Here is a 14,910-nt window from a genome sequence, read left to right as displayed (position 1 = left end):
TCTGTGGTAGCCATTAGGGGCATTCTCAACAGTTTTTACAGGGGTGGAATGCAGTTACTCAAAAGAAAGTTCTCTATTATGCATTAATGGAATGACAGACAACACAGATTGTGATTAGATACACTCTGGATGCAGTTATGGAATTAATATAGATCTGCAAGAGACTGTTTCTCAGATGAGGCCTTTTCTTTAAAAATGGCTCATTAAGGACCTCTTTTACAAAGCCACGCTAGCAATTTCTGTGTGGTAAATTAGAGGAAGCCTATTCAGTTCCTATGAGTTTCCTCTTATTTGCTTCATGGAAATCGTTAGGTTGCTTTGTAAAAGAAGCCCTAAAACAATTCAGTGATCCTAAAAATTTTCTCTTGATTTCTAAAATTAAGTGGTGAACCTGTTTTAAAGAGAATCGAATATCCTCTTATGAAAAGAAAGTGAAAAGAGAGTAGTCTTCAGATAAAATATTTATGGAAGGAAAATATTGGTAAGGAAAGAGATGCTTGTTACTAATTCCTAAGAGGGAGCCATCACTGAAGAGTGGCCTGCTTGCAGTTGTGGCGTGTTTGAAAATAGAGAGAGAAGACAGATGCTAGAAGACACTTAGAAATGCTACCAATCTTATTTTATTCCCACAGGTATTACTCAAAAAATGGGAACTAAAAATCACACTATTGTTTCATCATTCATTCTCTTGGGAATGTCAGATCTTCCAGAGCACCGGATCATACTATTCTTGGTGTTCCTAGCTCTGTACCTGCTTAACTTGTTAGGAAATATTGTCATGATCACATTAATAGTCATTGACCCTCAACTTAAAACCCCCATGTATTTCTTTCTCTGTAACTTATCCTTTGCAGACATGTGTTTGGCCACAGTCAATGTTCCTAATCTAATGGCCAATTTATTTTCCAAGAGTAAAAGCATTTCTTACTCTGGTTGTATTACACAGATGTATTTCTTTCTTGCTACAGGAATTGCTGAATGTTTTCTTCTTTCAGCGATGGCATATGATCGATATGTGGCAATCTGTAACCCTCTCCATTATACAATGGTGATGAACAGGAAACTCTGTAGCCTAATAGTGGCTGGATGCTGGACCATTTCTAGCCTCCATTCCTTGTTGCACACTTTGTTGATGTCTCAGTTGACCTTCTGTGGGCCAAATACAATAGACCATTTCTTCTGTGACCTCCCACCTCTACTAAAGCTCTCCTGCTCTGATATCTCCACCAATGAAGTAGTGATTTTTATTGAAGGAGCAATCATAGGTTGTGGCACCTTCCTGTGCATACTCATCTCATCTCACATACACATCCTGATCACTATCCTTGGCGTTCGATCAGCTGAGGGGAGACGCAAAGCCTTCTCCACCTGCTCCTCTCATCTTATCGTGGTAACTTTGTACTTTGGGTCTGGTTATTTTACCTATTTTCAACCTTCTCCTAGCTATAACCATGAAAGGAACAGATTTATGACTGTGATATACACAGTTGTAACACCAATGCTGAATCCATTTATCTACAGTCTCAGAAACAAAGATGTGAAGGGAGCTCTGAGACGCGCCATTGGTAGAAAGTTGGTTCAAGTTCAGACACCTAAAATCTCTGCTCTAATTTAAGTTTAGGGTATCAAAATTCAGTAGTATAGCTACTATTTATCTTTTGAACATATAGCTGGCCTTTTAAAGGTTTGCATATTTCAGTAGCATATATCCTAATAAGCAGTGGTGTGCTGGTAAATTTTTAACAACAGGCTCTCTCCCCAGTCCCCCTTGGCGCCCCCCCCCCCCGTCCACCTCAGCGCCTCCCCATCCATCTCTGTGCCCCCCATCCACCACTGCGCCCCCCACCCACCTCTGCGCCACCCCAAAATTGCAGAGCTGGCTATAGCCGGGGGGGGGGGGGGGGGGGCAATGCATTACTCTCTCCAGGAAAAAAAATTAAATGATCTCAGGTTCCAATCTAATTCATGTTTAATATGGGATAAAATGCCATAAATAAGTAAATAAATATAAACTTTTAACGTTCAGCACCTGATTCTCAAAGTAGACATATTCCAAACACTATAATAAAAATAAAATTATTTTTTTTCTACCTTTTTTGTCTGGTGACTTTGTTTCTCTGATCATGCTGGCCCAGTATCTGATTCTGCTGCTCTCTATCTGTTCCCTTGACTCCGTTTCCAGGGCTTCCTTTCCATTTATTTCTTTTCTTTCCTCCTTTCTTCTTCATTTCTGGTCCTCTGCAGACTTGACTGTACAGTGGATCCAGCTTCTGCCTATTTTCTCCATCCATGTGCAGTTTCTCTCCTCACTTCCTTTTCCCTCATCTAATCTCCTTCCTGTAGCTTCCCTCCATGTCCAGCATTTCTTCTCTCTCCTTTCCCTCCCCTCCATCCATGTCCAGAATTTCTCTTGCCCTCCCCTTCATCCATGTCCTGAAACTCTCATCTCTCCCCTGCCCCTCTCTATCCATCCATACCCAGCAATTCTCTTCTCTCCCCTGTCCCCCTCTACCCATCCATACAATTCTCTTCCCTGCCCCCTCTACGCATCCATACCCAGCGATTCTCCTCCCTCCCTGTCCTTCCCTCCCGCTCCCAACATGTCCAATGATGTCCTTCGCCCCCACCCTCCCCTCCCGCTCCCATCCGTCTTTTTTAATTACCTCCGTCGAAGCGCGCGCTATTTAAAGCCCTGCTGCATGCTGCCCATCTCCAGGCTTCCCCTGCTTGCTTCGGATGATGTTCGTGCCCTTAGTCCCGCCTTCGCAGAAAAAGGAAATTACGTCAGAATTATGTCAGAAGGCGGGACTAAGGGCACGAACATCATCCGAAGCAAGCAGGGGAAGCCTGGAGACGGGCAGCACACAGCAGGGCTTTAAATAGTGCGCGCTTCGACGGAGGTAATTAAAAAAGACGGATGGGAGCGGGAGGGGAGGGTGGGCGAAGGACATCGTTGGACATGTTTCGGAGTGGCAGGGGAGGTAAGCATGGCCTGTGATGGCGCCCTCCTGCCAAGCTTACCTACCATAATGGAGCCGGCTCGCTCCTAACAACAACCGGCTTGCAAGAGCTGTCAAAATTAAACAAGCGGCTCTTGCGAGCCGGACAGAGCCGGCTCCAGCACACCACTGCTAATAAGTTCTGCTTTGAAACATATCCCATAACTTTAAATGGTCTGTTATACATTCAGCATTCAGCTGTATAACTTTTACATTCAGCGGCTTAATCTTCCAACTGAATATTAAGTTTTTGTTTGACTGTCGGCCCCCTCCCCCAAGATACTCCCTTTTTCACAATGTAAAACTTTGGACAGTTTTATAATAAAATGGCCAGAGTTATATGTAGATCCATCAAAGACCTAAACAAATTACATATAACCAGTGTCAACAATTACCATCTAGATGCTAGTGAACACTGGATTCTAGCTGGTGGTCTGGGTACAGGTCACTTTTATACTACATTCATAGGTAACACATTCTTCTCCAAATAACCTGCAAATAGTGTGGTTTGCAAGATGTCCATGATGAATACTCACTAGGGGATCCTTTTACAAAGCTACAGGAAAAAGGGCCCAGCGCTGGCGGCAGCAGCCAATTTTTCCAAGTGCCATTGCCCTTTTTCCCACAACCAGTAAACCCCCTCCCAAAAATGGCCACACGGTGAGATAACACTCACCGTGTGGCCATGCAACAGGGAGCTCTTACTACCACTCATTGAGGTGACGATAAGGGCTCTGGCGCTAACCTGGCGGTAACCAGGCAATGCACAGCGATGCCTGATTACCAGCTTACTGCCGTGCTAGTCATTTCCAGGGTTTTATTTTTCCCCGTGTTGGGCTAATTGTCGCTCTGTAAAAGGGCCCCTAGATGCATCTGCATATATGAGATATAAGAACAAGGCTTGTTAGCCAATCTTCATAAATCCGAAATCTATTCCTGTTTGTGGATCTAGTGGCTGATTTTACTCCCCATTTTATTCATTTTGAGGAATTACTCCAGGACTAAACATATTAATCGATGTTGATTAAGCTTGATATCAGAGGGAATTCCAAATATCTGTTTACATTTGATGTAGTATTAATTACTAAGGGGTGCTTTTACTAAGGTGCTCCGAAAAGTGGCCTGCGCTGGTGTAGACATGTGTATTGGACACATGCGGGTCTATTTTTCAGCGCACGTTTAAAAAAGGCCCTTTTTTTGCTGAAAATGGACATACAGCAAAATGAAAATTGGCATGCATCCATTTTGGGCCTGAGACCTTACCGCCACCCCATTCACTTAGCGGTAAGGTCTCACGCGTTAACGGGTGGTAATTGTTGGCACGCATAGAATGACAATTACTGCCCGGCTAGTGCCATGTGCCGGAAAATAAAATACATTTTCCAGCGCGCGTAGTGGGCGCATGTAAAAAATGGGATTACCGCCCGAGCCACGCGGTAGCCGTGCGGTAGTTCTGAATTGGTACACGTTGGGTGTGCATAGGCACCTACACGGCTTAGTAAAAGGGCCCCTAAGAGAGATAGTTACTGATGTGCAGTTAAAGTTGGCATTTTTACCACTCCTTAGTATACTGCAGTCACCAACTTGCGGTATCTCAGTACATAAATAATGGAACAGCAATCACCCTCTCAAGCTACGTTATTCATCCTGCGTGGGAGCATCAGGCCACTAACCATGGCCCAATGCTCCTTAAAGGAGCCAAAACTGAAGCCTATTCCTTCTCTACAGACAGTCTCTGCAGACACCCTTTCAAAAGTATCCTCCCTTATAAAGAATCCCTTCTCCATAAACTCTACCCCATGTGTATCTATTCTAATCCTTGGTGGTTCAGGACAGAAACGATCCCTTGTTGCTACTGGTAGGGTTCAAATTGGTGCCAGTGATCCCTAGTGGTAGTCTCACTGTACTATCACTAAGGGATCAGACCATCAACTGACATATATGGGGGCCTGACCCTCTAGTGGTAGTACCGTGAGAATACTTTTAGGGTTGCCGGCACCATTTTGAATCTGGTGGCTGGCAGGAACAGAAGCAACTGGGATTCTTTCCTATCTGGAACCTCTGGCCCAAAAAGGGATTTGAAGAGACAGGTCTTGGGAGGGGGGAGCATAAGGGAGCAGAAGCGTAGCCAGGTTTTGATCTCAGGGGGAGCAGAGTTTTATAAAATAGGCGACGGTTGGTGTCAGCTAGACAGCAGTGTCTGTGTATTGCTCAGGGGGTTGTGGCGGGCAATGATTAATACGCCGGTCTCTGTTGCGCCCTGCCTACAAGGAAACAGTAACTTATATCAGGAGGCAGAAGAGGTCCCTGTACTGCCAGAGCAGGCAACCTGTCTTCTTAACTTCAAATAAAAATATTTAAATCGTGACCATCACCTCAGGAATAGCACACTCAGTCCTTCCACTGCTAGACACCTTGTTTATTTATTTTATTTATTACATTGTATCCCACATTTTCCCCGCATAGCAGTAGGCTCAATGTGGCTTACAGGTTCCGGAGAGGAGAGTACCAACTTCGGGAATATATACAGAGTGGAAAAATAGAGTAACAGAAGGTGCAAGGAAGCTGATAAGGTTCCGGAAAAGAGAATACAACTCTGGGATGAATATATAGTAGCATATAGAGAGAAGTAATCCCAATAAAACTGATAAGTCTCCAGGGATGGGACTAAAGCTTCTAGTGAGCAATACTAGTAGGATAAGGGTAGAAGTACACTTAATTATAACTGGAGTGGTAAAATTTGTACAGTTTGAAAGTAATAGGATTATGTGAAAGGGGTATTGTTCATTTCTAGATCGAAAGATGTGATGCATTGTTCATGAATTAGTTCGGGTCTGCTGGGTAGGCTTTCCGGAAGAGATGAGTATTGAGGTCTTTTCGAAATTTTAGATGGGTGTTCACAGTTCTAATGTTTCTAGGTAAAGCATTCCAGAGCTGGGTTGCAAATGTAGGAAAAGCTGGATGCATATGATTGATTTGTATTTTAGTCTTTTACAGTTTGGATACTGCAGGTTTAGAAACGTTCTTGATAATTCGATGATGTTTCTAGTTGGTAAGTCGATAAGTTCGGTTATGTAGGTTGGGGCCAGACCATGGATTATTTTGTGGACCAGAGTGCAAATTTAATCAAGATGGGCTTTTGTTTGTGTGTTGACTCTACAGGATGTGAAGAACACTAGTCTTGAGCATTTTTATTTTGGGTGGCACCAGAGCCTACTTTCAAATAGGGCTAGACACTTTGTGAAATAACACAAACCCCTGCAAAAAGACACCCAAAACCTATACTGAAAACTTACCACACCATAACAGCCCTAACCCACCTATGAAAAGACAGTGCTATAAATATTAAAGTGGGACAGACCCTCATCTATATAAAATAAGAGTAGCCATACTGGGTCAGACCAATGGTCCATGCAGCCCAGTATCCTGTTTCCAATGTGGCCAACCCAGGTCACAAGCACTTGGCAGAAACCCAAATTGTGACAACATTCCATGCTACCAATCTAATGCAGAATAGGGCGCCACAAAAAAAAAAAAAAACAACAACAACAAAAATTGAAATAGAGAACCCCCCCCCCCCCCCACCTGCCCAAGGAAGCCAGACTCTAAAAAGTGCAATATTGGTAAAAAAAGAGACAGAAATGCATTTTCTCCTGTACTTTGCAAAATAAAAATGTACATTTTACAAAGCAGGTACATCTCAGTCCTTACAAAGTATTAAATAAAAATAATTTTTTTCTACCTTTGTTGTCTGGGAATTTGGCTGGTCCCGGTCTTTTTTCCCCATGTTCCATGAGTCATCCTTACAAATACTTTTCCAGGTTGGCCTTTCCATTTATTCTCTCGCCTCTTGTCTTCTTCCTTCCTTCTCTACATCTGTCTCCAAGTGCACCATCCTTTTTTCCTCTGCACCACTATTTATCCTGTCCAGCATCTCCCTTCTGTGTCCCTTGTCCCTATCCTACCCCAAAGTTCAGCATCTGCTCTTTCTGTGTCCCCATCTCCCCTCCTTCTTCAGCACAAGCCTACCTGGTCTCCTCATCTCCCCCTTTCTAGCATCTGCCATCCTGGTTTCCCCACCTCTCCCTTTTTCTAACATTGTCCTATGTCCCCATCTTCCCAGCATTACCCATGTTACCATCTTCCCCCTTTTCCAGCATTACAACTTGTCCCCATCTCACCCCTTTTTCACCATTGTCCCCATATCCCCTTCCAGTGGTACCCCTCTGTGTCCCTATCTCCTCCCCTTTCCAGTAGTGCATTCTCTGTGTTCCTATCTCTTCCTCCCCTTTCAGTAGTGCCCCTCTGTGTCCCTATCTCCTCCCCCTTTCCAGTAGTGCCTTCTCTGTGTCCCTATCTACTCCCCCCTTTCCAGTAGTGCCCTCTCTGTGTCCCTATCTCCTTCTCTCCTTTTCAGTAGAGCCCCTATCTCTCCCCCTTTTCCATAGTGCCCTGTGTCCCCATTCAACTTTTATTTCTTTACTCTTCCAGCTTTTAAAGCACTGTCTATCCAACTGAAACAGCTTTAGCATTGTTATAGATGGACCAACAATAAGAACGACAATGTGTATGCAGCAGATCATGTTTGCTTGTTTTGAACCGAACAGCAACAACGGCTGCATGGGGGAGGGGAGGAAACAGATTACCCAAATTGTCGTCACCCTATCTTCTGCCCATCTCTCCCATCTGCGTGGTCACTTTTTACTTCCCTGAAGACTTCTCCCTCCTGCACCGGCAAATCGATTCACAGTCAGCCCTTCTGCCAGCGTCGGGGTCTCTCCTCAGGCGCATCCCGCCTACTCTAAGCAACTTCCTGTTTTCCGCAAAGGTGGGACGTGCCTGAAGAGAGGCACTGACTCTGGCAGAAGGCTGACTGTGAATCGCTGGTGCCGGAGGGAGAATGCTTCAGGGAAGTAAAAGTGACCACGTGGACAGGAGAGCGCGGGCAGAAGAGAGAGGAAAAGATTAAAGACTCGGGGGCAAGGAAGCAGCAAAAAAAATATGTATTGGCTTGAGGCGCATAGGCGCCATTTTTTTCTAAACAGCTGTTTAGGGGGAGTGACCGCTTCCCCCTGCACCCCACCTAGCTACGCCACTGTAAGGGAGGGTAGAGATCTTTAAGGTGGGTCTCTATGGGGGAGAAGGTATTTCAGAGTGTCGCTTAGAGGAATCTCTGTGGGTGTGGGGGGTGGAATCTCTATAAGGAGGGGGAACCTTACTTCAGCTTGGCCCCTTAAGATGACACTGAGAGCATGGGCTGTGGGTTATTAAGCAGGAAAAATAATGCCATTTTCGAACTGACACAATTTCTCTTGGAATAGCACAGCTTGTGGTATTCCCCATAAGTGGTGTGCTAACAGATTTAGTGCATGATAAATCCTAAAACTCCCCCAACATTTTATACCTATGGATTTCTTAGCATTTAGTGCATGCTACTCGTTAGCATGTGCTAAACCATTAGTGCACCTTAGTAAACAGACCTTAAGAATTCCAAACAAATTGAAATAGATCATTTGTTACAGAGCAAACATCTCAACATGGTCTTGAAACCACCTAGCTTCAAGGTTAAAAATAAAGAGAAAAGGGTTGGCGAGTCCCTTGATTAGCGCCGGCAAAGGAGCGTCGACGCTCTTGGACCTGGAAAAAAAACAACTCCATCGCTTCCGAATTATTCAACCACCATGTCCAAAGGAGTGGAGGAGTGAGTTAGAGGCAAATGCTGAAACGGAGGATGTTTACAGCAGAACTCGAATCGGCGGAACCACTCCTAAACACCTAAGAGAAATCAACTTGGAGTTTTTGGCTCCCGTGGAGGGTTACATTGAATACCATCTGGAAGACGCCTCGGACCTAACTGTGGCAGTAAATAATTTTGTTTCAGATATAATTTTATTAGAGAGTTACATGGACAATTTTAACTGAACCCTTTGAGAGTGAAAAATTGATATAACAAATGATTCTACACGAGCAAGAAGTGGTTATGATTTTGAAAATGATAATAGAATAGAAACTTTGAATAATAAAATGAATATTATTATAGATGATTAATATCGAGATTATTGTTTTTCCCAGAGTTCCGGGTATGACTCCTAAAGTTTTCCTCAGAAATATTCCTCAATTATTACTTTAAAAGGAGTGAAGTCTGTGAAAACTGGGGATTACTTTAATCAGTAGGATTTGAATTAGAGACTTAAGTATATGTATTGTTAAATAACTTCTGGTTTTTAAAGAGAAAGAATGTAATCAGAAGTATTATTCTAACTACTGTTGGACAATAAGTATGTTTCAATGTTACACCATACTGGCCTTGAAGAAGCCAACCAGATGATCAATGTGGAATAATGAATTAGATGAGAAATATCTGGGGATAATCAGGTTAATACCACTTTTTTTTTTCTGTTTACTGTTTAATTAATCTCCTTGTCTTGTTTCACTCTCCCTATTTAGTGGTCTAAGGAAGAGAATAGAATTACCTGATTGAAATAATTCTTATTTATTACTTTCTCTGTATTTCTGGCAAGTTGTTTTATCACTTGTAAAAATTTAAATGGTTATAAATAAAAAAATTTAAAAATAAATAAATAAAGAGAAACCCATCCCTACTATTTGAAAATCCAACCCACCAATAGGAATAAGCAGAATCCAAAGAGAAAATAATTCATGAATTCAAAATACCCTGGCCAGCTAGCCAAACTTAGGTTTGAGGCACGTAGGACCTGCTATTAAATAGAGTGATATGCTCACCGGTAGCCAGTGAATGCATAATTCTATAATCCATACCTTTTCAACCCTTCCTCTAACTATCCCAATATTATCAGTATAGTAAAAGGGCAGAGAGAGGGTAGGCTGCAAAAAGTATCCAGATAGTGCAATGTTCAGCTGCTATTTGGATAAACTATGGGCTGATAATCAAAAGATTTATGCACCTTTCTCCCCTGTTGTGTTGGCACTTGCCACAAGGCAGCCACTAGGGCGGCTTAGTAAACAGGGGTGTTTGAGAGAGTCAAGTTCCTAAAATGACCTCTTTGAAAATGTACCAGGGTTGAGCTCTTAAATTTACACTGAAAATTTCACAAACGTTCCAATTTTAGGAGCATAAAATGTGGGTGGCAACAGGGGTGGATTTAGGGCAAGGAAGACAACATAAGTGCTCTTTTACCAAACCAAGTTATGCACATTCAGGGAAATTCTATATATGGTGCTGAAGGTTAGGTGCTACTTCCGTGTTGAACCTTTGCTATAGAAAGCGCTCTAATGGATGTAAGGCGCTGAAATGGGACAGAAACGCCAGATCTGCTTGAAAACATACACACACACATGCATTTGTAGAACAGTAGTTAAGTGTTCCATGTGGATCTGCAAAGGGGTGTGGCCATGGGAGGGGCATGTGCACAGTTTTATAGAATAGTGTAATCCACACCCAACTTGCGGGCCAGGATTTACACCTGGTTTTAGTCAGTGTAACTCTTCGTGCCCAAAGCTGGATGCAGATCCTGGTGCTACACGCTATTCTATAGAAGCGATGATCCCCCGATTGCCCGTTAAAGAATACCATTCAGGACAGATTTTTTCAGTGTTGAATTTTGAGCACCATTTACTGAATCCAGACCTTAATGCACAGTTTATTGTGTGGTAAGTCGTGCATTTAGTGCTATTTATGTGACGGAGTACAGCATGGAAGGAGAGTGGGCATGGAAAGTATTTAGTAGTTAGCGTGTTGTACTTACTGCATTCTGACTAATGCAGAGTTACGCAAGACCACTTTCGGCCTTCTAAATATGAAATGCTAAAACTGAATTCTATAAATTGGTGCCTCAGTCTAGCAGCCCAATGCCGCATGCTTAGCACCAATTCTGTAATGGTATCTTGGTACCAAGATTCTGTTATAGAATACTAGCGTAAGGTTGGCATTGTCAAGTCATGTGTAAGTTCAACCTTTTACACCATGTCAATGGCAGGTATTATTCACCTAACTGGGAGATACACCCATAGCCCGCTCATTCTTCACCTTTGTGTTCACCTGTCTTGCAGTTAGGGCCTATGGCAATTAGACGCTACCTTATAGATTAGCACTTAGTCCACATGGAGGGGCATAATCGAACGGGGCCGCCCATCTATAAGGTTGACCATCTGTAAAGTGGCGTACTCAACCGTATTATCGAAACAAGATGGCTGGCCGTCTTTCGTTTCGATAATACAGTTGGGGCCGGCCAAATCTCAACATTTGGGCCGGCATTAGAGATTGCCGCCATTGGTTTTCGCCGATAATGGAAACTAATGGCGGCCATCTCAAACCCGGCTAAATCCAAGCCATTTGGTCGTGGGAGGAGCCAGCATTTGTAGTGCACTGGTCCCCCTCAAATGACAGGACACCAACCGGGCACCCTAGGGGGCACTGCAGTGGACTTCACAAATTGTTCCCAGGTGCATAGCTCCCATACCTTGAGTGCTGAGCCCCCAACCCCCCCCCCCCCCCAAAACCCACTACCCACAACTGTACATCACTACCATAGCCTTTAAAGGGTAACGGGGGGCACCTACATGTGGGTACAGTGGGTTTCTAGTGGGTTTTGGAGTGCTCCCATTTACCACCACAAGTGTAACAGGTGTGGGGGGGGACTGGGCCTGGGTCCACCTGCCTGAAGTGCATTGCAGTACCCACTAAAAACTGCTTCACGGACCTGCATAGTGCTGTGATGGAGCTGGGTATGACATTTGAGGCTGGCATAGAGGCTGACAAAAAAATGTATTTAAATTTTTTTTTTTTTGGGTGGGAGGGGGTTGGTGACCACTGGGGGAGTAAGGGGAGGTGATCCCCGATTCCCTCAGGTGGTCATCTGGTCAGTTCGGGCACCTTTTCAAGGCTTGGTCGTGAACAAAAAAGGACCAAGTAAAGTCGGCCAAATGCTCGTCAGAGCCGGCCTTCTTTTTTTCATTATCGGCTGAGGCCAGCAATCTCAACCACGCCCCCATCCCGCCTTCGGTACACTGCTGACACGCCCCCTTGAACTTTGGCTGGCCCTGCGATGGAAAGCAGTTGAAGCCGGCCAAAATCGGCTTTAGATTATATCGATTTGGCCGGCCGTAGGAGAAGGCCGGCCATCTCCCGATTTGTGTCGGAAGGTGGCCGGCCTTCTCCTTCAAAATAAGCAGGATAGGTGGCCAGCTCTCAACCTGATAGCACCTTTGATGCAAGTAAGTGCATCTATACCTAGGCAACACTTCATAGAATTGACCCTAAGGGCCAGATTCTATATAAGATGCCTTAAAATCTGTGTGGTAAACATTTCTCCCCTAAGCTTATTTTATAAGTGGTGCCTAGATTTAGGTGCGGTAAATATGCTTAGTTGATATCCCAGTGCCTAAAGCTATGTGACTCCATTTACACCAGTATAAACGTGGTGTAAATCCTTGTGAGTAGATTTATGTACACTGGACCATATTCTGTAACTGCACGTGTAAATTTTGGAGGGTGGGAGGGGGTTAGTGACCACTGGGGAGTAAGGGGAAGTGATCCCCGATTCTCTCCGGTGGTCATCTGGTCAGTTCAGGCACCTTTTTGTGGCTTGGTCGTAAGAAAAACAGGACCAGGTAAAGTCGTCCACGTGCTCGTCTGGGACGCCCTTTTATTTCCATTATGGGTCGAGTACGCACATGTGTTAGGCACGCCTAAATCCCACCTTTGCTATGCCTCCAACACACCCCCATAAACTTATGGTCATCTCTGTGACTGAAAGCAGTTGGGGACGCCCAAAATCGGCTTTCGATTATGCCGTTTTGGGTGACCCTGTGAGAAGGATGCCCATCTTCCGATTTGTGTCGAAAGATGGACGTCCTTCTCTTTCAAAAATAAGCCTGAGAGTGCGAAAAAATGAAGCAAGCTTGTGAAGCAGTTGAAGCATCTCTAGAATTAAAAACACTAGGGGGCCCGTTTACTAAGCCACGTTTGTGCTTGCATGCATCTTACGTGCATCACATATGAGCTACCACCCAACTACCACGTGGCCCGGGCAATAATGCACCTTAGTAAAATCACCCCTAGAGATGCTGAACTGCTTCACAAGTTTATCACTCTTTGTGCACTTTGTGAAATATAAAGAAATGCATGACTTTAATATGTTTTAATTCATCTATATGTTTTTATTTGGTTAAATTAAAGTCTTTGCCTTCAATTAATATTTGTTGGTCTACTGTTTATTCTGCTGTGCTTATATCACAGAACTGCTTTTCCTGTGTTGTCCAGACCTACATTTATAAACATACAGATCAATATTCTGTGCTATTTAACTGGCTAAAGGAGGATCCTACCCAGTTAAATAGCACTGACTGGGTTCCCAGCTAATATTCAGAGAGTACGGCAGAATATTGGCATAGACTGCTGTGGCACTATCCAGTTAGTTCCAGGGTGGTCTGGGGGCGGAGTCTGGGTGTTTCTGCAAGTTATCTGGGCACCGCTGATTTTCTCGAATAACTAATGGGGAAATTAGGACCACATAAAATACATGTTAGTAAATTAATCACTTTAAGAAATTGCTTTACTCAGAAGACATGGAAGTGAATTCTGTAAACAACTGAAAGCCTTAGGGTTCCTAGACCCCAGGGCCAACAAAATTAATCGCAATGAAATATCCTCCAAAATCACCTCTTTCCTCATTTCGGCAAGCTGGAGAAACAGCAGGGTGTGCACTACCAAAGGATCAGACAATCTGGGGTGTCTATAAGTTTTCAAGTCATTTCTTCGTTAGTCTTCCTGAGAGTAGATTTTGCATATAGTTTATGGGCCTGTGTCCTGTATTGATATAAAGGCCTTTTAGGTCTTTCTTGGTCAAGGAAGAAAGTCTGTAAAGCCCATAGAAACCTCTGGACTCAGGAAGCACAGATAAGGTGAGTTTTCCACAGGGCTTTTTTGAGGGGGTACTTGGGGGGTGCTGAATATTGGCACCTTTTCCATTGTCTGCTAAATGTATCTGTGGTCCCCAAGTTTTAATGAAAAAGCTCATGCTCTACAGACAAATTCTGCCTTGTCATAGATTCTGTGACTGGTTGCAGAGGGCCTGGCTATGTGGGGTGGGTCCCTTATTGATCACCCACCCCGAAGGGTGGCCTGCCATTTGAGCACCAGCACCTTTTTCACTAGGAAAAAGGCAGTGGTTTTCCAAGAATGGAGACTTTGAGAACTGGCTTCTTTAACAGTCTGGGTCAAGTCACCTAGATAGCTGTCCTGGTACCGTCACCCAGATAACTTTTGGGGTTCACCATAGACACAGGTATTCACAGCCAGTAGCAAGCTGTCACCCAGCACTAGATACCAGTTTGGGTCAGTAAATTGTAAAAGTTTTATTTCAGGGTTTTTGATTTACATTTTAAATCTGTAGACTTGCTGCAAGTAAAAATGAAACAGCAAAACAAATACAGTTAAAATTTAACTGCATATAAATTGGGGACCCAATTTCAGCACTGACCAGGAAGTGCTATCCAATTAGAGTTATGTTCAGACCACTAAATGCATAGCAAACCAGATAAAATTAGGACAGCCTTTTTGTTGTTTAATTTTATATAGTTTGTTACCCGGTTAGCAGTCTGAATTTGGCCGTTATCTAGATGACCTCTGGCTTTGCCCAGGCTTCACCCATAGTCTGTCCAGATAATGCCAAGGCATTCAGAAGACATATTCAGTAGCACCATCTGGTTACTGCTGCTGAATGTGCCTCTCACTGGCACTTAACCAGTTAGCAGCACCTTCAAACAAGATGTGGCTTTGTATATCGGCCCCATGAGATTTCTAAATCATAAGAACAGAATCATTCTGTCTCAGACAGTGACCAATGTAAGTCACAAATATCTGCTAAAAGCCCAAAGATCAAACCTATTCTTTGTTGCTCATACCCAGGGATAAGTGATGGTTTTCAAA

At 43.7% G+C, this 14,910-nt stretch overlaps 1 protein-coding gene across 1 annotated transcript; it reads left to right on the top strand.

The window, feature by feature from the left end:
- The first annotated feature begins 646 nt into the window (after positions 1-646).
- Positions 647-1,615, top strand: LOC115461954 (olfactory receptor 1F1-like). Its single transcript, XM_030192005.1, has one exon. The coding sequence runs from the start codon at positions 647-649 to the stop codon at positions 1,613-1,615; it is 969 nt and encodes a 322-aa protein (XP_030047865.1).
- Positions 1,616-14,910: the final 13,295 nt, after the last annotated feature.

This window comes from Microcaecilia unicolor, chromosome 2 (assembly GCF_901765095.1).
Source record: "Microcaecilia unicolor chromosome 2, aMicUni1.1, whole genome shotgun sequence".
NCBI lineage: Eukaryota > Metazoa > Chordata > Amphibia > Gymnophiona > Siphonopidae > Microcaecilia > Microcaecilia unicolor.
Note: the sequence above shows the minus strand (reverse complement) of the source record. Positions and strands in the feature narration are given on the sequence as shown.

Coding starts and splice junctions, on each gene's coding strand:
- LOC115461954 (XM_030192005.1), top strand. CDS start 647: ATGGGAACTAAAAATCACACTATTGTTTCATCATTCATTCTCTTGGGA.